The 21,950-nt window shown below is 42.3% G+C and overlaps 2 protein-coding genes and 4 long non-coding RNA genes across 12 annotated transcripts in view; 4 read left to right on the forward strand and 2 right to left on the reverse strand.

Moving 5' to 3' along the window:
- Positions 1 to 21,950, reverse strand: part of LOC310763016 — a 143,757-nt gene that overhangs the window by 19,361 nt on the left and 102,446 nt on the right. The window lies entirely within an intron of this gene.
- The window catches only part of LOC310762970 (double homeobox protein 4C-like), an 89,459-nt gene that overhangs the window by 4,448 nt on the left and 63,061 nt on the right, over positions 1 to 21,950 (forward strand). For 4 of the 6 annotated variants that reach the window (XR_014548325.1, XR_014548326.1, XM_083614881.1 and 1 more), the window contains one exon: positions 416 to 579. The exons of 1 other annotated variant lie outside the window; for it this stretch is intronic. Coding sequence is in view for 2 of the 5 variants with exons in the window: in XM_083614881.1 (XP_083471007.1) it covers positions 416 to 579 (164 nt within the window). In the remaining 3 variants the exon portion in view is untranslated. Of the gene's footprint in view, positions 1 to 415; positions 580 to 1,024; positions 1,614 to 21,950 lie in introns of those variants that run through there. One more of the 6 variants, XR_014548327.1, reaches the window with a different exon arrangement.
- Positions 3,584 to 11,544, forward strand: LOC310763010. Its single transcript, XR_014548360.1, has 5 exons — positions 3,584 to 4,031; positions 4,863 to 4,918; positions 10,472 to 10,573; positions 11,199 to 11,285; positions 11,385 to 11,544. It is a non-coding gene; the product is annotated as an uncharacterized lncRNA (long non-coding RNA).
- On the forward strand, positions 11,828 to 14,432 carry LOC310763099. The gene is made up of 2 exons (XR_014548481.1): positions 11,828 to 12,086; positions 13,269 to 14,432. It is a non-coding gene; the product is annotated as an uncharacterized lncRNA (long non-coding RNA).
- LOC310762962 (uncharacterized protein) lies at positions 12,979 to 16,742 on the reverse strand. Its single transcript, XM_083614863.1, has 3 exons — positions 16,162 to 16,742; positions 15,411 to 15,574; positions 12,979 to 14,315 (listed from the first exon to the last, which is right to left on the reverse strand). The coding sequence occupies exons 1-3, from the start codon at positions 16,178 to 16,180 to the stop codon at positions 13,752 to 13,754; spliced, it is 747 nt and encodes a 248-aa protein (XP_083470989.1). The 5' UTR covers positions 16,181 to 16,742; the 3' UTR covers positions 12,979 to 13,751.
- Positions 16,753 to 17,569, forward strand: LOC310763086. Its single transcript, XR_014548468.1, has 2 exons — positions 16,753 to 16,818; positions 16,992 to 17,569. It is a non-coding gene; the product is annotated as an uncharacterized lncRNA (long non-coding RNA).

Consider the following 21,950-nt stretch of genomic DNA (forward strand, 5'->3'; position numbering starts at 1 on the left):
GAAAACAATGGCAGGCATAGAAATAAGAGCGTAAACTTCTTACTGAAAATTCTTTGGTTTGTTTTCATGCAAGCCTTGTTCAGAGCAACCGGAGGTTTATTTAAAGGCCACAAAGTGTGTGGATTTCAATGTCAGGTACAAAAGCCTTTCTGTAAAAAGCGAAGGATTTGCCCTTCTGCGCTCTGCCGGGTGGGTGGTCAGCGGGGCGGTTGAAAGAATTGCCACTGAAGCGTTCTCTACCGGGGGTCGTTTTACGCAGTGTAACCTCAGGCAGCGCCCGATTCTGGGGGACTTGCCCCCGGGCAAGTGCAGGCGATGCAGCCCCGAGCTTTCCATGTCGGGAGGAAGATCTGCAAGCGTCACTTCAGTTTAAGCCGAGTGCTTCCTTCAGATTTGCCTCTTTGTCTTTTCCCAGGGCGAAGCTACCCCAAAACTGGAGGAGATAGGAGAAAAAGAACCGTTTTTAGCCCATCTCACGTCGAGCTTCTCAAAAAGTCGTTTGAAGAGAACCCGTACCCCAGATACGAGACTAGGATGGTGCTGGCGAGGTGCATCGGAATCGAAGAAGATCGTGTGCACGTAAGAACAGGGATAGTGGGGGTTCCTGGGACTTCCTTAAACCGCAAATACTGGATAAATGTAAAACACACAGAATAATTCTTGCGTTGTCATTTGAATGCCTTAGCTCAACCTGGTGCCTCCGAGCTTAACGTGAAAGGTGCCTTATTCAAGAGCCAACTTCCTCTTTCCTGGGTTTTTGTGGGGTTTTATTGGGGGGGCGTGTTGTACCGTGGATGTAAAGGCTTTTTGTAAGGGGTGGGTGCGTTGTGTCCCCACCTTTTCAACTGAAGGAAGAAATTGTGCCCATACTTGTTCAGAAATCCTGGTTCCTGATTAAGGCTTCCTTTTCCTTCCCACTCAAATTATTGGTGGCCCATACTTTCAAATATCAAAGGTTCTGGGTTTCAACAGTAAAAACTCTTAACAGACATGGGCATTTTGTTCTCTCCTTTCTTTTGTTCAGACCTGGTTTCAGAACTGAAGAGCAAGAACAAAGATGACTAGCTCCGAAACAATGATCAGGAACTCAGCTACAACTCCTTATATCCGCTGTGACAGAAGAGGTCGAAGCACTCCGAGGAGCAGTGCAAGAAGTCCGACGCAGCAACATTACCAGCCACGCAGCTTCCATTATCCCGAAAGCTATGAAGGAGCAGGGTTCTGGCAGCCACCTCTCAGCACCACACAACCAGCAGAGCCCGTCTATGCCGCACAGCAGCAGAACTCCCAGGAATTGAACCCGGTTCATTACCAGCCAGCTGCTGTTGGTGGAACTGGGCTTTGTGAGACTTCCCAGGAAAGGAACTGCCCAGTTCCGTATTATGATGCAGAGATGATGAAGCAGCCTCCACCAGGGCTGGTAACTTCTGCACTCCATCAAGCAGTAAAACTCCCTGGTCTGCAATGGGGAACAGTCATGCAATGGGGAACACTTATGCAACGGGGAATTATCCAGCTGCAAATCCTGTGCAAATGTTGCTTGAAGATTACAAAAATTGGCAGCAAAGCAATATCTTCCCTTCTCTCGATGCCTTCTAGGGTTACTCATCCATATAAATACATTTTAAAGTTTTTCAATAAAGTTTGTTATTTTAATGCCTTTGTCTGGGATCATCATCTGGGGTTGGAACAATTGGGGAAATGTTTCAAAATGTTCCAATTTTGCTTTTGCTTTTTTCGGGTTGATGTGGGTTAAATGTTTAGTTGGGGTTGGCGGTTACTTTAATTTAGGTATAAGTATTAACTGTTTATTATTATTATTATTATTATTATTATTATTATTATTAATTACTATTGGTTTCTTGGTTTGCTATTTATTTGTTTTGTTTTTTAATGTTTGATGCATTGTGTTGTAAGCACAATGTATTTTTGTACTTTTTGCAGAAAACAATAAAGCATATATGGATATAGATATATACGTGCGTTTTTGTGCATGTGATTCTATGGGGAGGGATTTTTCTGAGCCCTGCCTGCCTGCCTGCCATGCTACATAATGCCCTCCCTTTTTGAAATGTTGCCTGAATACAGAAAGAGGTTGGTTCTGCCGCATCCCCTCTCTGCTTTTACGTGCAACTTCCACGAAGGAAGAGTTCACCCAAACCAAAATCCACAGTAGCTTGAGGATGTGACTCAGACATTGGGTTAAATCATGGAATTCAAAGTGTTAAATGAGGATGCTAATTGAGAGTATTGGGAATGCCTTACAAGATTCCAATCTGTTTATAATGCTACACATTATCACTTCATCATTCAGTATTTCCTCTTGTCCCTAATCTTAAACCAAGCTAATCCTTGCTGAGCTTCTGACAACCAGACAAGGGACCAATTCTGTTTATGCGGTACAGGGTTTGCTTTCCCTCTGCTTTCCACCCAAATGGTTCTGAAACCGGGTTTCAATTCCACGAGCTTATTTCTCTATTTATATCCCACCCAAGGGCGCCCACTTGAATAGAACATTGGGGGGGGGGCAAGGGACCTGGGCCCAAGAGTTGGCTCCTAGGACCCCACCTTTTCCCCTGGGACCTTGAGGCGGCCCACCTCCTACTTCCCCCTCCGCCCTCTCAGCGCCCCGGGAGTGAGACCAGCCTGAGACGCGCAAAGGCACCCGAGTGAGCTTCGGGGCTGGTAGTAGGGTGTGTGTATCTCTCTGTGTGTGTGTGTGCAGGGATTTCAACCCTGCCTGGCCTCAGGCCAACACGCTAATACGCCGCCAAATGTATACATGCCTAAGGGAACATGGCGCCCTATGGAGACCGGTTACGAGATAACTCTGAAGGGCTTCCCTCTCGACATTGCCTCCCCTTATTACTTTCCCGCAGCATCAGCGCTATAACCAACGTCTTGCAGGGGCAACGGGGGGGGAGGGGTGTCCTTCCCGCTCCTCTTTCTGGTCCCAACGGCCGCCCATCCCCCACTCCCTCTGCTTCGCCCCGTAGAATCCAGGTTGGCGCCGCGCGCCGTTTCCCGCCCAAACCGCCCCCGCGCATGCGCCCCCGCCTGTCCCTTTGGCCACACCGGCCGCCCTCCTCCTCCTCCTTCTCCCTGGTCTCCCCGCTTCCCCCCTCCCCTCGGTCTCCTCTTCGCTCCCTCTTCACACAATGACCCCCCCCCGCCCAACCCCGCAGGGGGGACCCACCCGTGAGGCGAGATAAGCGCATTAGCATGTCTGGCCTCTGAGGAAGGCTGCCCCCTCTCGCCTTCCATGCTGCTCCTTTCATTCCTTCATCCTTCTGCTCCCCTCTGGCCCCTCCAGGCTCAGCGCGGGGCGGGGGGGACACCGGCTGTGCTGCCCTAAATCCGCCCCTCCTTGGAAGTTCACTTTGTTCACTTTTGTTTTTGGCTGATCGTGATTTTTAATTATTATAAATCAAGACAGATCCTTTAGTAAGAAATACGTCCCTCTCAATCCCTACCATTTCATTTACTTATGTACTGCTTTTGAAATGAACCTCACAAAGTGGTTTACATCAATATATCAAAACAATAAGCATCCATTAAAAATGTAATAAAACAGCAAAGGCAAACTGCAAGGGAGAAAAGTTCAATGATTTTAGGATTGTAGCTCTTAAAAGTGAAGTTTAGTGGGAGGTTGGATCTTATTATTTATTTGTTAAATGTGAACCTCATTTTTGATCCAAATTGTTGCTCTCTAGACCAGTTTCTATTCATCCAGACCAAATGATTCTGCCACCCTGACCAGTTAATACTTAAACTCTTGTGTATTGCTACATCAATGTGATTACACTATTGACAGAGAACTTTGATCACCATGTTAACATCTATGATGTCATGAATAGCTCTATCTGAATTGAAATTTACATGGATTTGCTGAACATTCAGATGTCTATCTAAAAAGTGTGTGAAGCAATCCTAAGAGAATGATAACTTGGGAAACTGCTTGGCTGTCCTACAATTGCATTCAGGATAAGAATAAGACTACAGTGAGGGCAGGCAGATCTCTGAAGCACCAGGTGTGTATCCTTTCTCCTCAAACTACTTGCCAGCTCAAACACTGCACAGAATTTTCCCCACCGATTGATCTACATTGGATTATTCCTGTCTGATTTAGGGATGCAGGAAGAGCTGCTGATTTGTTCTATTTGTCTAGTTTTAGATACATTCCATTTCTACATGCCTAGATAGGCTAGCCTAAGCAAAAACACCTTTAGCAGGTGCCGAATATAGTACTTTTTTGTTGTTATTTTTATTTTCCAGTGCTTGCCAGTTTTTGTAGGTCAATGCCAATAAAGATTTGAATAATAATAACTATTTTGAGAATCATTTCTGAAAATGGCCTCTCTTCATAGTTGTTTTTTTAAAAAAAACCAACAACAACAAATAGCTTGTGTCTACTTCAGTTTCATACTTTCCAAATTTCTCAGTTAAAAGAGTGTTTCCTATTCAGTAAGACAATAGTTACTTTAGTGTGAGTGAATATATATGTACAAGTAAACACACACACACACACTTTTATGGGGCCTGGATACATTCATGTCCTGTTAACATAGCATGGAAACATTCCTTTCATTCATGTTGCCTTATCTAGCTATGAACTCAAGAGATGGCCCTAGACAAGTTCTGTCTCTCAACCCTAGCCCCTTGGAATGTATACAAGTTAATGATAAGGTTGGGCTTGATTGTGTCCATAAAGAAGATAATTATTTAGAGAGACAGAGTCATCTCAGGCTGATTTGGAGTTGATGATCCAACTTCCTTGGCCTGAGCACAAATTATCTATTCAGTTAACTGTGAGAGAATTCCTCATCTGAAAATTAAGATTACAGGATTTCTTTGTATTACAGCCTTATTCCTGGCATGATGAACCATAATTGATCCTGAGATTGATCACTGCCATTGTGTGAGTATGTTTTAACATGCAGCCTGAAAAGAAGAGGAGTTCTGAAGCATGTGGACTACCCCTACTCATTGGCAGAGTTTGCTTGGAAATGTTTTGCTTTGCTGATGGCAGTAAGCCCTTGTGACTTCCAGCAACCTGCCTAGCATATCAGTTTGTATAGAATGCTAAACCATGGCTTACTAAACTATGGTTTATTAAACCATGGTTTAGCTGCATTATGTGTGAACCCAGCCCATAACTATGGTTTATTTACTATGGTTCTAGCTAGTTTAGAAATCTTAGCTAATGTTAACCATAGCTTAGTGTTACATGTGAACCTGGATACCCTCCTTAGCTATGGTTAAAGTGCCATCGCCCAAAAGTTGCAATGTTGTCAATGAAGTGCTGCAAAAAATTCAAACTGCTCTCAAGATACATCTGCTCTCACTGTACTTTTAATGATTCTACAATGCATTGAATCAAGATTTAACTGATTATCTGCCTGATGCCTCAGTTGTAACCATGGTTTATTAACTATGGTTAATGTTAATAAGGGGTTAGTGTTACGTACAACCAGGCCAATGACATGTTCTAAGATCTGATCAGTAGCTTCAGTAAGAATTTATAAACTAGTTTGTGAAGGTTTTCCTTCTGGTGGTGTTTTTTTAATTTCTAATGGTAAAGGTAAAGGTACCCCTGCCCGTACGGGCCAGTCGTGTCCGACTCTAGGGTTGTGCGCCCATCTCACTTAAGAGGCTGGGGGCCAGCGCTGTCTGGAGACACTTCCGGGTAACATGGCCAGCGTGACAAAGCTGCTCTGGCGAGCCGGCACCAGCACAGCACACAGAAACACCGTTTACCTTCCCGCTAGAAAGCGGTCCCTATTTATCTACTTGCACTTAAGAGTGCTTTCGAACTGCTAAGTGGGCAGGAGCTGGGACCGAACGACGGGAGCTCACCCCGCCGCGGGGATTCAAACGGCGGACCATGCGATTGGCAAGTCCTAGGCGCTGAGGTTTCACCTACAGCGCCACCCGCGTCCCCTAATTTCTAATGGTAAGTTGCCTAAAAGAAAGATCTCTGGGGTTTTTTTTAAAGGTGAGTTTGAATAGTTTCTTAAATTCATTATAGATGTTATCCCAGAATTCCCCAATGACCACATATGGTAAAATAACCCCACATCTGTTTTACATCTCCAACAAATCGGTGATCCTCCTTTATACATTTTCGCTAGTTTCAAGGGGGTATGATGCCATCTATATAGCATCTTAGGACGCGGGTGGCACTGTGGATTAAACCACAGAGCCTAGGACTTGCGAATCAGAAGGTTGGCGGTTCGAATCCCCGTGATGGGGTGAGCTCCCGTTGCTCGGTCCCTGCTCTCGCCAACCTAGCAGTTTGAAAGCACGTCAAAGATCAAGTAGATAAATAGGTACCGCTCTGGTGGGAAGGTAAACAGCGTTTCCGTGCGCTACTCTGGTTCGCCAGAAGTGGCTTAGTCATGCTGGCCACATGACCCGGAAGCTGTTTGCCGGCTCCCTCGGCCAATAAAGCAAGATGAGCGCCGCAACCCCAGAGTTGGTCACAACTGGACCTAATGGTCAGGGGTCCCTGTTCCCTTTACTTTATATAGCATCTTCATGGTGTTTTCCCTAGAGGAACCACATTCTAACATGCAGCACATTTTGAAGACTGGGCCTGATTTCTGAGTTCACATAATGTGTATAGATATCCATTCCACTGTACATTCTATTACCATTGCCACTGCCCTTTCTAGAGTGCTGAGAGACTAGAGTGCTCCAGTTTTCTCAGGGACAACATTTTGTGTTCTTCACAATACTAACAAAGCCTTTTGACTCTTGGTAGTTTTTTCTTTTTTTCATTAGAATGCCTTTGCTTTATTTTAATTCATGGCATTTGACAATTTTGTGCAAAACAAACCAGACATTTTAACACACAAGGCATTTGTGATCAGTTCCTGACAGTACTGAGTAATCAGTATTTAAACAATCTTTATTATTATCCCTTAACAACACAGTTGTGGCAGTTTGACTCCTCCCACCAATGTGAACAAAGGCTTGCTAGACAGCTGATCTCAATCTAGACTCAATGTCTGGAGATCAGTGATAAGGCATCACATGTTTGCAGCTGAGGGGTGGGGTGGGTGGAGTCAGAAAGAGCTTGAAAGGGGATTTTTAACCCTTTCTGCTTTGTTTCCCCCCACCAATCTGAATGGCTTCCCAAGCTTCTATTTTCTTCACATGGCAGGGATGGCCAGAAGGTAGATGAGCTCTAGGTGATTTTAAGTAGTTCAGAAAGGATTTCTGACTTCTCCAGGTTTATCAATAACAGCAACAAAGTAATCCCCCTCCCCTAAATTCAGAATTGTACGTTCTATACAGTAAAAAATAAAATAAAATGGGGCAGGGGAAAACAAATTTGCTGCATGGTGCCTGCAACCTCCACCCTTCCTGCTGGGCAAATGCTAGCTCTGAGGGGGCAACTTGGGTGAAATGGCATGGTGTTTTAAACCCATTCCTTAGCACTGCAAACAAATCTGAATCCGTAACTATCACCTGCCCCCCCCCATGTTGTGTTTGCCATTTCTAAAATTAACAAGAAATGAGTTTATTACAGATAAACTTACAAAATTAGGTCTGGCTTGGTTCCAAGTCACTTTCTGTGTAACACAGACAAACAATTTTTAGTGTAGGAAGTAGATTTCACATAGAGCATGGAGTAAATGTATGGAGGTGTGGGCTTTAGAATTGGCGAATGGATGATAGATTTGAATGACTCCCAATGCATGGATTGAGTTCCCAGGCCATTAGTTGTTTATCTCTACTCAGTAAAGAAGTAAGGAGTTTTGTTTAGTTTAGTTTTTAAAAGAAGCATGGTAAGAATCAGAATGTATTGTAAATCTATTACATTCTTTTTTATTCATTTTTGCTTTTAACAATTATCATCTCACATAAATCATAGTCATTCTACACACAGGATTCTTTGAATCCCCAGACTTCCCTCCACCTTTCCATGGTTTCCCAAGATCTTCTTTTCCAACTGCAGCATATAATATTCTCCATATTTTCTTAAAACTCAGTTTTTACAATAGTTCCCACTACATTGCAAGAGCTGTTTGGAATCCTGCCAATGTTTTTAATTGTTTGCATTGTTCTTTTAAGTAACTTATAAAGTTTCCCCATTCTTTATTAAATTTATTGTCCCCTTGATCTCTGATATTCCCAGTCATTTTTGCCATTTCGGCATAGTCCATCATCTTTATCAACCATTCTTCTTTTGTAGGTACTTTGTCTTCTTTCCATCTTTGGGCAAATGGCAGTTGTTGTAGCATACATAAATTGTCTATTCGGATCCTTAGGTATTTCTGGATCTAAAATTCTTAGTAAGAAAGCTTCAGGTTTTTTCACAAAAGTAATTTTAAACATCTTTTTCAACTCATTATAAAACATTTCCCAATATCCTTTTGTCTTCTTGCACGTCCATCACGTGTGGTCAAATGTGCCTTCTTTCTCTTTACATTTCCAGCATATATCTGTAGCTGTTCTATACATTTTTGCAAACTTGGTAGGAGTTCAGTACCAGCGATACATCACTTTCATATAATTCTCTTTCAACATATAGCATGTTGTAAATTTTTAATCTTCCCTCCATAATTTTTCCCATGATGCCAATTGTATAGTATGTCTAATATCCCTTGCCCGTCAATCTATCACATTCTGATTCTTGCAGTGCATTTTAAAAGAATCTCCTTTTGAAATATGTATGAACAACAATCCCATTTCTGCATTGATCGTGAAGACCTTCACAGCTGCAAGAATTTGATTATGCACTTTGGAAAGTATGATGGTTGAATTGAAAATGAGTTCCTTGTCTTGCCAGCCACAGAATTTTAACAAGGCCAGCAAGTTGCTAACCAATCAGAGAATCAGGAAACCATCTTAAAGTGCCTACAAAATAGAAAAGGTTTTGTCAAGTGTCTGAAGTTCAAAAGGCAGGAGAGCTGTCTAAACTCAGTCAGGACTGGGTCCATAATATTGAATGCATAGAATCTGTAAATTACAAGCTGTTCATCTGAACCATGGGGAACCACCACCAACGTCTTCCCTGAAAACCTCAGTCATCAAACTGTGATATAAGGGATCAGATGGGCTGCATCCTCCAGAAACTCCTGTAACAGCTCCTCCACCACTCTCTTCACCATGTTGCCCAAGAAGGGGGTATTTGCAAGCACATGGTGGTTGTCGTAAAGCACAACAAAAGGTGCAAGAGGAGGTTGCAACGGGCACAATGACACTTTTTCCTCTCATGCCTTTGGGCCTGCTCTCACTTAGGTAAATTGCCCCCACCTCACTACCCAAAGGTTTCTTTCCCTTTTCCCTTCAAATTTCTAGCCCCAGAGTATGCTGCGAAGGACCTTTGTGAAGGGGTAACTAGTAAGTTGGAGTCTCAGACAGGTTTTCTTTAAATAAACAATAAAGATTTATTTAAGGCAAGATAGTATATAACACAAATGGATTCAACTTAGGTTAGTTCAGAAATACAGTGTGATTTCACTTTAAGTTTGTCTTCAGCTGTTTTTGCATTATTGGTTTGCACCTCCAGCACACTTCTGATCTATTTTTATACCATTTGGTCAGGGTAAGGTGCCATCTGTACATCATTTTCATGATGTTTTCTCTGAGATTATAGCACGCTGTAAACTTCATGTCCACCTTCCATAATTTCTCCCACTGGTTCATGCGAATATTATATCCAAGTTCTTGGGCCCAACGCACCATCACCCCTTTCTTTTACTTTTTCTTTTACCTCCCACTCAAGATATAGATTGTACATTTTTGAAATATATTTTCCTTTGGATTGGATTAGTTCTTTTCCCAAATCTGATGTCTTTATTTCAAATCCTTTTTTTAAATCTGTACTTAATCTTTCATTTAATTGAAAATATTGTAACTAATCCGTCAGGTACAACCTAATTTCTTCAAACTTCTTCAGTGTCAATTTGTTATTGTTTTCTTCGAATATCATTCTATACGTTGGCCAGTCTCCTTTCATATTTTTATTTTTTACGGCCGTGGCTTCTGTCGGTGAGGTCCACCAGGGGGTCTTTGGTTCTAGTATTTCTTTATATTTTCTCCCATATTTTATAAGGGGATTTTCTCACTATATGGTTTTAAAAAAAACCCTGTGTACCATCACCTTCTCATAGACTAAATACATGTGTGACAGAAATAAAATCCACTGAATTAAATGGGACTTACTCTATAGTGTGTTCAGGATCGTAGGCTTAATTAAAAAAATTAAAAGCTTTCCTTGCAGTTGTGGCTGTGAATGCCTATCTATTTTATTCCGTTGTATTTTATCCTTTTCTGATACTCTCCAAGCAGCTCTAAGACTTTGGTAATCATCCAGTTTTGGTTAACCTGTTCAGAGGAGAGGATTGATAACATCAGGTCAATTACCTACTTAGTTCAATCTGTTATAAAACAAGAGTGACTACAGAACTGAAAGCCTCTCTTCTATCTGAGATGCATTGGTGACACTTTCCTCTCACAGGCCTTGGATGACAGCCCATTAACCTAAAAACACCTCTTCATGAGTAACAGGCCATATAACAGGATTGTGGACAAGAGGGACCAGACGCTGTGGCAGAGCCAGGTACCAACTCTTTTCCCATATCTAGTTTAACATAATTATTACAGGAGCTAATAATGTCAATAGAACCTGAGGGGCTAATTCAGCTGCTCATCTTCCAAAGTAATATATGCCATCAGTTGCCTTCGAGCTGGTCTAAGCAATGACCTTCTAGCTGGTCTATGCAAAACAATGAATGAGCACAAATCTGAAATGGCAGTATATAAAAAAGCCAAAGAGGGAACATTTCAGCTTCTCAGGATGCTCTGTCACTGACCTTAAGGTGTTCATTACTGAATGAAGTGACCTCAGACCATGAGACCATTGTATTACAATGCACCAGTGCTATTATTTGCAGATGGAATCAATACAATAGGTGCTGGGTTTACGTTTTTTAAAACCACACTGGATGTGCTAAAAACTGGCTTACCAGTGCAAGGATGTCTGTGTTATCAACTACTGTTTTTGGTGCATCATTGCAGTTTAAAATGTCACAATCCTCAACTGTATAATTCAGCATTTAGTTTCCCTCTGGTATCTTTTTACAAGCTCCCCACCAATTCTGTCCCTGCAACTCAGGATAATACTTTATGCATCCAATGAAGTGAATTATATTGTGTGTGTCATAATAATTTTTTTAATCTTTCAGGTGCTACAAGACTCTTCTGTTGGTTTTGCAGAATTGAAAAGATTCGCCCTGCACCAATTTTACAATGATTGCTTACAGATTGAAATGGTGATCTGAAAAAGCCATTGTGAAATGGGTACTAACTTTTGTGCTAGATTCTATTGCCTCAAATGAATGGCATCTCAGCCTGTGGTCTTTATCTTGCAGGTCATGATTACAACATCTTTTTGTGCTTAAATAAGAAAGAAACTCTGATCTCCCTCACCCCCTGCTTTGTGAAACACATTACCCAACTGTGGATTGTGGAGTTGTTGTTTTTGTTGTTTTCTAATGGGCCAGCATAGCTACTTTTGCTTTTAATTGAGCTTATTTACAATGGATAGAGTACGTGTCATCTCCAAGAGAGAAAGCAGCTTTTTTTTGTTTTTTTTTAGGGATGAGGGACATACAGAATCAGTATATACTGAAGACAAAAAAATTTTTTTTTCCCTTCCAGTAGCACCTTAAAGACCAACTAAGTTAGTTCTTGGTATGAGCTTTCGTGTGCATGCACACTTCTTCAGATACGTATATACTGAGTATATACTGAGTTCATCTTTTGAAGGCAAGGATATGGTTTGTTTGTTTTTTAATTGCATGCACATTAAATGCTTGTTTTTATTTCTTTAACTGCAAATGATTCTGGAAGAAGATCTGGTCGGTTGGCAACTAAAGAACTACTTGTAGCTATTTTATTCACAGATCTCTTGTATCACATCTAATTTGTGCATATGTGACCACCTTTCTGTATATGAGGTCTGTTTAGGAGAATGCCAGGTTTTCCAAGAAATGCCAGGTTTTCCAAGCATTCTGCTCCACACAGTAGCCAACCATATCACTATGCAATACCAAAAGCAGGACACAGGTCAGGTGAGTACCCTTTCGCCCTGTTCTTTCCCAGCAATTGATATGCCTCTGATAGCATATATCCATAATGATTAGTAGCCACAGATAGTCTTAGCATTCATGAATTTGCCTAATCTCTTGAGAAAGCCATCTAGGTTGGCAGCCATAATCACATCTTGCGTAATTCCAGGGCTGTGCTTGCGCACATACACACACACACTAATATGTGGACCCAGATCAGCCCTATCCCAACCTAGGTCACACCTAACCCAGATCTGGTCCTATGTCAGGGTAGGACTAAAGGGGCAGGGCAGGGTAGGACAAATCCACTAGATTCAGTTTGATCTGCCAAATCTAGCACCCAGCCCCATTAAATTCCATAGCGCAGTGTTGAGAAATATAGTGGACTGGGCAGGTGAGGTTTTATGACATGGATTTGCCATATATTCCAAGCCTAAAGCCTATATCTCAGTGAATGGAGTAAATTCAGACTCATGCAGATTATGTAGAGGTACTCAACAGAGATGTCCTCTATCCCCACGGCTGTTCGCACTTTCCACTGACCCATTAGCAGAACCATTTAGATCTGAATATATAATGGAACGAACAGGGAACATAATGATATGCCAATAATGTAGCATTATTTGTGAAAAACCCTGAAACAACCATTTGGAGATGTCTTAGGCTTTGCTAGATTTATACACTTAGGCTCAGTTGTTTCAGGGTTTTTGCTGGGCGGCGGGCGGGGAGCATGTTGCAGCTGTTGTTGATTTGGTTGTATATTAGTAAGTTCAGTGGGACTTACTTCTAAATTAGTTGTCCTAAGAGGGTCCAATTTAGAATCTAAAATTGACTTATTTTATTATTATTAAACCTCGTTAAATCAAGGCTGAACGGCACAGAAGGCACACTGTATTGGGCACAATCTAGTTCACGGGCAACTCTCCTATAAAGCTTCATTGAAGGCAGTAGAGCACAAACCTTGGGGGGGATGGAATTAAGAGCAAGAAAATGAAATAAAGTGTTCAAAATATCCCCCCACAAAGTTTTTAATAGATATAAACGCCCATGTTGCAGGCTAAGGCACATACAAGTTAAACTTATATGTCTTTAAAGCTTTGGAGAGCAACTTAACACACTCATGGTGGAAAAACCAATTAAACCTTATATCCCCATCTCAAACTTCTGTTTTTTAAAAAATGGAAGACTCATTAATGGAAACCAAACTTATTAACACAGAAAAGTGTTACTAAATCGACTTATACCAGCATCTGCAAATATACTTTTGCATACAAAAAAAATACAGCAACTTCCCACCACATTTATTGCCACCTACTCTAGCCTCAGATACAGAGACTTAAAAAGGAAAGGAAAGGGACAGAAAGCCATTGGTGCATTAAAATGTGTCTCAGGAATATTCAGCCATTAGAAGACGTGACCTTTTATCTCTAGAACCATATGTACAGCACAACTGACTTTTTTGTATGGGAAAATTAAGCCCATGTTTATATGCTTGCACACAGGAAAGTGAATGTTTCAGTAAATGGAAAGTTAAAGGAAGACTCCAGACAAGCTATTAAAAGAACAAACTTTATTCAAAACATCCAAGTCATACATTAAAAGGCATTAAAAGAGGGAGCTAGTAAAATATGTACAGGATAGCAAGGAAGGAGTTGGGGAGTTGGGATGCTAATCTGGAACCTGACTTAAAGAGAAAAACTGAGAGTCCGAAACACTTCCATCAACGTTCTGCATTTGTACAGAATTTGTAGCTGAATAATTCCCTGTTGCAGACCAGGGAGTATAAGTGCTTGATGGCATGAAGATGTTCCCAGCTGATGGTGGAGGCTGTGTCACCATCTCCGCACCGTAATATGGAACTGGGCAGTTGTTCGCCTGGGAAGTCTCATAAAGCCCAGTTCCACAAAAAGCAGCTTGCTGGTAATAAGCAGCGTTCAATTCCAGGGAGCTCTGCTGTTGCAGGGCACACTCTCCTGGTTGCGTGTTGTTGAGAGGTGGCTGCCACAACCCTGCTCCTCTATACCTTTCAGCATAATGAAAGTTCTGTGGCTGATAATATTGTTCCGTGTGAATATTTTGGCTGCTTCCTGGACTGCTTCTCGGGCTGCTGTCCAGGCTGCTTCTTGGACGGGTTCTTTCACTGTGGCTATAAGGAGCTGCAGCATGGTTCCCGATCCTTATCTTGGAACCTATCCTCTTTGGTGTTCTGGCCCTTCTGTTTTGAAACCAGACCTGAACAGAAGAAAGGAGAAGACCAGTATAGAAGACATTGTTACCATGAATATGTCTTTTTGATCCAACAGAGAGAATTACATTTAATAAATTATGCTTATTCCTCTGGGGTTTCTCTTTAGTTCTCTGCAGCATTTTTCTACTCTCTTCAGCTCCACATTCATATATCCCATGTACATAATCTCCAGTTACTGTTAAATGTAAAGCTTCTAAGTTGGAATGACTAAATACTGCTATTTGGCTGCATTTTGTTCTGCAGTATCAGAAAAAGCCACCTTTAAAAGCTGCACAAATGTACAGTTCCACAAGACTCGCTTTATTGAAGTATAACCTGTGGATGTGAGCTTCATCTGTAAGAAATTGTCAAGCATTTGTTAATGCCAAGTGGATGGCTGCATACAAGACTTAACATCTCTGTGTGAATTTGTGCTGGAAGGCAACACTTTATGCCTGGCAATTGTTTTAAAGATTCAATAAACTTAGTAACAGTAATTTTAAATGGCTCACTCAGAAGACCTACCCATTTGTTGTGCCCTGTTTGGGGTCTTCTGCCTCAGCCTTCCAAGTTTCCTGGGGTTAATGGACTAGGCAGGGAAGTGTTTATATATATTTTTCTAAATGCCAATTTGTAAATGCCAATTTCTCTCTTCTGCTCAACTTTTTTCCAGAAAAAGCAATGCAGCTTAACTCGTTTTAGTCTCCCCAGTGCAAGCTCCTTATGGCTGCAGTCCTCTGCACATTACCTTGGGAGTTAGTGTTAACTGGATCAGGCTGCAAAGGCAGCCTATAAAACCAGATTTAATTTACTTTTAGCACTAAGCCCATCCATTGCAGAAATTAGATTTCTAAGTTGGGTCTCTGAAGATTTTTTAAAAATGATTTAAACCCAGAACCCACGATACACCCCCCCCCCAAAAAAAAAGAACCAAGAAAGAGGAAGTTAGCTCTTGAACAAGGCGCCTTTCGCGATAAGCTGAGAGGCACCCGGGTGAACTAAGGCCTTCGACTGCGCTAGGATTATTCTGAGCGTTTCAAATTGTTCCAGCATGTGCGGTTTAGGGAAGTCTTGGGAGCCCCCACCATCCCGATTCTTACGTGCACACGATCTTCTTCGATCCCGATGCACCTCGCCAGCGCCTCCCTGGTCTCGTATCCGGGGTACCGGTTCTCTTCAAAGGACTTTTTTAGGAGCTCGACGTGAGATGGGCTAAAAACAGTCCTTTTTCTCCTTCCTTCTCCGACTTTGGGGTAGCTTCCTCCTGGGAAAAGACAAAGCGGCAAATCTGAAGGAAGCGCTCGGCTTAAACTGAACCGACGCTTGCAGATCTTCCTCCCTGAATTGGTTTTGCCTTAACAATGGAGACTAATTTTAAATAAACCTCCGGTTGCTCTGAACAAGGCTTGCATGAAAACAAACCAAAGAATTTTAAGTAAGAAGTTTACGCTCTTATTTCTATGCCTGCCATCGTTTTCCGTAGCCGATCCTAACCACGATTATTGGGAAATATAATCCCGTTTATGTGAAAGGTTTTTATCAATCAGAAAATGTGTGTGTAAATGCTTCATGCAGTAAAATGCAGTAAATGCTTCATGCTTACAAGTAAAGATGTGCAAACCAATCTTGCGAAATGTTTCCAATCGAAGACATTTGAGCCCCTGTGTAATCCCTCCCCGGCTACCACAAACGGGTCTTTGAAAGCCTTTCCTACATCCTGACCCAGAAACAGAAACAACCTGTAAATGAATGCAAACCGTCGTTTATGAAACCCTAAATTTATACTGTATCATTTGAGCAATTTTTAAAGACAAGTGAACTAAAAGTCTTCTTACAATCCTCTCTTCTTACCTCGGTTGGTAGTTTTCATCTTGCAAAAGCGCTGCCTCGCTCTCTTCCAACAAAGCTGATTTTGCCCTTGCTCCTCAAGGCCCGCTCCAGGTTTCTGGAGTTCGGCGCCTTTATAGCCCCTCCTGGCTGCCAATTGGCCGGCGCGTTTTCCTTGGAGAGAAGCGCTCCAATGGGGATGCGGCTTTTGGGGAGGAGCGAGTTTCAAGTTCACTTTTCAAGCGCTGCTTTACCAATCTAGATTGGCTGGAGCGCACCCTTCCCTTAGCATCACCCCTTAGCAAAACCTGAAAATAGCCCCATAGGCTTGGAGAATTACTGCTCACAGTTTAAGAGAAGGGAATTGAGAAGACGGGTTGGGGAGCGAGAGAGCAAGACAGAAGTGTGGTTTAGTTTAAAAAAATATTATTATGAAGCTTTCATTTTACAGACAGAGATGCGCCAAGACTTAGGCATGTTGAAAGGCTTTGCCCAAGAAGCCTAGATGCAGCGAGTACACTCTGAAACCCCCTGCCTTTGGAGATGAAGCAGGCGCCTTCACTGCACCCTTTTCGGCGCCTGCTATAAACTTTGTTTCCTTTCCTTTACCTTTACTACCTGCAAAAAGTTGCTATGCCTTTTAATCGGTGGTTTTAGCTTAAGTGTAATTGCATTTTGCATGTTTTTCACTTTGACTTTTATCGATCATGTTCATGCTTTCGTAAGCCGCTTAGAGGTTTTCGTTAAGGTTAGGCGGTGCAAAAACTTTAAGGGAAGAATGTGAGTAACACCATTGCAATAAAGGGAAGGCAAACTCCTCTTGCCAAGAAGTCAGTAGGTCTTTCAAGCCCAAGCGGTTCATGTTAGATTCTCGGAGTATTCAGCCCCGGACAGACGTCGCAACCAAATCCTGAATCTACACAGTCTCAAGGCACTATCGCTTGTAACTGCAACGGGGTTGCATTCTGAGTGAAAGGGTGCTTTCCGTTTCCTAGGCTTGCTTCACACGTTGCTGGTGCTTCCTTTCTTTTTCACTTCAACTATTTCTCTTTCTGTCTTTCTATCCCCACAACTTTCACGTGGCCATTTTCCTCTGCCTTTCAGGGACTTGCGGCGTCCAAATAGCCTACAGCTCCACCCTACACCCGAGGCAAGATAGTTCCCTCCGATCCTCAAAGGAACTGAAAACGTTCTGAAACCTTCCAGCTCATACAATGAATGTTCCCAGTCCCTTGTTAATCAATAATGGTTCTCTGATGGTACATTCTTTGTTATTTTTGCATAAGATAATTAACACAAGGGACCCTCCCTAAGTGTACCTATAAACCCTAATCATAGGTATGCTGACTCAGAATCGGCAAGGAAACTTTTTTTCGAGTAAGAACTACATTTTTTGTGGTGAGCTATGGGAAATTCAATATATTTTTCAAAATGTTTTTTTAAAAAGCATTTGCAGAGTGTTTTTTATGTGCACATTCCACCCAGGGCAGCCGATAACGCTGCAGTCTTCAGATGACACACCACCTAGTACCTTTCCTTTCACTAAGATTTAGCAGTCTCTCCTGCGTAATATACCCTCAGTTCTCCACCACTCAACTCTTTCCCTCATTCAGAGAGATGGATGTGGGGAAATAAATCCCGCACCTTCCACTCCCAGAGAGGCTTGCCTGGCATCACTTTGATGTTTTTGTATCTTTCAGGTGAAGACATTTAGATCTACTTGCAGCTAGTTGTCCTTATTGCACGTTTTATCCTCCAGTCTTAGCTTTTTGATCTCAGTTGGGTGTTGTTTTAATCTTGCCTTTTATCTATTGTATTACATTTATCTCTCTCTCCAGAGCTGTTCTAGCATCTAGATTCCGGCATTTTCCCTATGTTATACAGAGAGCAGCTTGGAATCAGGGGCAGATCTCCTGCGAAACCAATGAATTTTAAGATTCTGGGCACCTAATCTCAGAGGGATTTAGTCCACATGCGTAAACATTTTTATTCACACCAGTGTCTTTGACACGTGAGACAACCCAGAACAGATATTCTAATCAAAATCTTATTTTTTAAATGTGGTGATCTGTTGAAGAAGATAACAGTGGTTACCCAGAACTCATTGCCAGTTGTGAAGGGGACCCCAGAACAGCTCAAGCTACAGGGCCCCTAAAATGTAGGTAGGTCTGTCACTGCTTGGGACTGATGTTGAGATAACTGTAAGTGATGTTGGGAGAACTGAGGCACATTGTCATTCAAATGGTGTGTATGTGCCATGCCATGTGACAAAATCTGTGGGGTGGGGCTTTCCTGGGACCCCCACTATTTTATTCAAGTTGGCACACCTGATAATGGGTGTCGCCCCCCTTGCCTGGCATCACTTTAATGTCTTTGTATGTGTCAAGTGAAGACATTTAGATTTAGTTTCAGCTTTGTATCTTGTTCTTATTGCAGGTTTTATTCCTCCAGTCTTAGCTTTTTGATCTCAATTGGGAGTTGTTTTAATCTTGCCTTTTATCTATTGTATTACATTTATCTACCTCTCCATAGCTGTTCTAGCATCTAGATTCTGGTATTTTGCCTATGTTAAACAAAGAGCAGCTTGGAATCAGGGGCAGATCTCCTTGGAAACCAATGAATCTTCAGATTCTGGGCGCCAAATACCAGAGGGGCCCCAGACCTGAATTTAGTTCACAAGCATAAACATTTTTATTCACACCAGTGACTTTGACACATGTGACAACCCAGAACAGAAATTCTTTTTTTTAAATGTGGTAATCTGTCATGGAACAAGCCCATTGAAGAAGACAACAGTTGTTACCCAGAACTGATTGTTAGTTGTGAAGGGGCCCCCAGAACAGCTCAAGTTCAGGGCCCCCAAAATGTAGGTCTGTCACTGCTTGGGACTGATGTTGCGAGAACTGTAATAGTCATCTGCTGTTGGGTTTGAACAGAAACGAGGGGAGGGGAGGGGAGTAGAGATTCAGAACTATTTGTGGTGCTGGGGAAGAGGTGTAAATACCATGCTATTTTACCCATCCAAGTTGCCCACTCAGAACTAATATTTGCCCAATAAGGGGACTGGAAGTCACAGGCACCATGCAGCAAGAGATTTGCTTCCCTCGCTTTAACTAGAACCTAGGATCCAGCAATAAAGAGCTTAGTACAAAAGCCATACACTTAGAATACAAGAATTATGAGCGCAGGAACTTGTTTTGAGAATCAGAATTAATGGGAGCTCACAGGCTTTCCACACGTAAATCCGTTCCCGGTTAACTCAAGTATTCTTCATCTCAGCAGTATAATGTAGAGGGGGAGGGGGATTATTTTGCGGTTACTGTATTTATAAACACGGTGAGGTGAGGTCAGCAATCCTTTCTGATCTACTGCAAAACACCCAGCGTTCTTCCCACCTTCTTCCCACCACTGCCATGCAAAGGAAACAGCAATTTAGAAAGCAATTAGGACGGGGGGGGGGAGCGGGACAGGGATTAGTTGCGTCCCCCATCCCACCCTATGCATGCAAGCAGGTGATGCATTATCACAGATCTCCAGTTCAGATAATTCAGAAAAGTGCAAGCAGAGTGATCAAGTGGATGGAACAATGAGGAAAGCTTTGGAGCATTGGGGACTTTTTGGTTTAGAGAAAAGTTGAATAAGAGGTGGCATGACAGAAATTTATAAAATTTTGCATTGCATTGAGAAAGTGGATAGAGAAAAAATTCTCTCCCACTAAACTACACTTTTAAAAGCTACAATCTTAAAATCATTGAACTTTTCCCCCTTGCACTTTGCCTTTGCTGTTTTATTACATTATTAATGGATGATTATTGTTTTGAAATATTGATGTAAACCGCTTTGTGAGGTTCATTTCAAAAGCAGTACATAAGTAAATGAAATGGTAGAGATTAAGAGGGACGTATTTCTGACTAAATGGATCTGTCTTGATTCATAATAATTAAAAATCATGATCAACCAAAAACAAGAGAGAACAAAAAACCTCCAAGCAGAGGCGGATTTAGGGCAGCACAGCCGGTCCCACCCCCACCCCCCACTCGCGCTGAGCCTGGAGGGGCCAGAGGGGAGCAGAAGGATGAAGGAATGAAAGGAGCAGCATGGAAGGCGAGAGGAGGCAGCCTTCCTCAGAGGCCAGACATGCTAATGCGCTTATCTCGCCTCACGGGTGGGTCCCCCCTGCGGGGTGGGGTGGGAGGGGGTCATTGTGTGAAGAGGGAGCGAAGAGGAGACCGAGGGGAGGGGGGAGAAGCGGGGAGACCAGGGATGGATCTCTACTCCCCTCCCCTCCCCTCGTTTGCTGTTTTCAAACCCAACAACAGATGACTATTACAGTTCTCCCAACATCAGTCCCAAGCAGTGACAGACCTACATTTTGGGGGTCCTGAACTTGAGCTGTTCTAAGGGCCCCATCACAATTGTTATTGATTAACAAACTGGACTTATTTGAGTAATATAATTTTAATATTTGGAACGGAAATGAGAAGAAGTGGGTGTCGATCAGGGAAAGAGAGCTTTATTGGCAGTTGTATCCCAGCTATGGAACAGCCTCCTCAGGGATTCTATCCTGGTGCCTTCTTCTCCAAATCATCTAGTGAAGACCTTTTGGTTCACCCACATGGTTTAATTCTTTATTGAAGCTTGGGTGCTTTATGCTCTCTATGATGCCATCCATATAAGTTGCAAAATAAGTTTTTGGTTCTCTTTTATTTTTCGTTGATCATGATTTTTAATTATTATAAATCAAGACAGAGCCATTTATTCAGAAATATGTCCCTCTCAATCCCATGTACTTATGTACTGCTTTTGAAATGAACCTCACAAAGCGGTTTACATCAATATATCAAAACAATAAGCATCCATTAAAAATGTAATAAAACAGCAAAGGCAAACTGCAAGGGGGGAAAGTTCAATGCTTTTAGGATTGTAGCTTTTAAAAGTGTAGTTTAGTGGGAGAGAATTTTTTCTCTATCCACTTTCTCCATGCAATGCAAAATTTTATAAATTTCTGTCATCCCACCTCTTATTCAACTTTTCTCTAAACCAAAAAGTCCCCAATGCTCCAACCTTTCCTCATTGTTCCATCCACTTGATCACTCTGCCGGCCCTTTTCTGAATTATCAGAACTGGAGATCTGTGATAACGCATCACCTGCTTGTATGCATAGGGTGGGATGGGGGACGCAACTAATCCTTTTCCCACTCCCCCACTCCAGTCCTAATTGCTTTCTAAATTGCTGTTTCCTTTGCATGGCAGTGGTGGGAAGAAGATGGGAAGAACGCTGGGTGTTTTGCAGTAGATCACAAAGGATTGCTGACCTCCCTTCCCCGTGCTTATAAACACAGTAACCGTAAAATAATCCCCCTCCCCCTCTACCTCTACTACAAATAGTTCTGAATCTCTACTCCCCTCCCCTCCCCTCGTTTGCTGTTTTCAAACCCAACAACAGATGACTATTACAGTTCTCCCAACATCAGTCCCAAGCAGTGACAGACCTACATTTTGGGGGTCCTGAACTTGAGCTGTTCTAAGGGCCCCATCACAACTAGCAATGAGTTCTGGGTAACCACTGTTGTCGTCTTCAATGGGGCTGTTCCCTGACAGATCACCACATTTAAAAAATCAGATTTTGTGCATAGGATATTCCTATTAGGATGGCAGCTTTCAGCACCTTGCATTGAGAGACCAAATGTGCAGCATTCAGCTGGAACCACACTTAAGCAACATTGCTTTTCTAGCCAATGTCCCGCAAGTCCCTAGTTCTCCCACACTGAAAAACTTACACTACACGAGGCACAAATATTTGGCTGTCCTCT

This window comes from Podarcis filfolensis, assembly GCF_964270895.1.
Source record: "Podarcis filfolensis genome assembly, chromosome: 5".
Classification (NCBI taxonomy): Eukaryota; Metazoa; Chordata; class Lepidosauria; order Squamata; family Lacertidae; genus Podarcis; species Podarcis filfolensis.

Coding starts and splice junctions, on each gene's coding strand:
- LOC310762962 (XM_083614863.1), bottom strand. Junction 14,316..15,410: donor TCGAAGAAGATCGTGTGCAC/GTAAGAATCGGG, acceptor TCTTCTGTTCAG/GTCTGGTTTCAAAACAGAAG.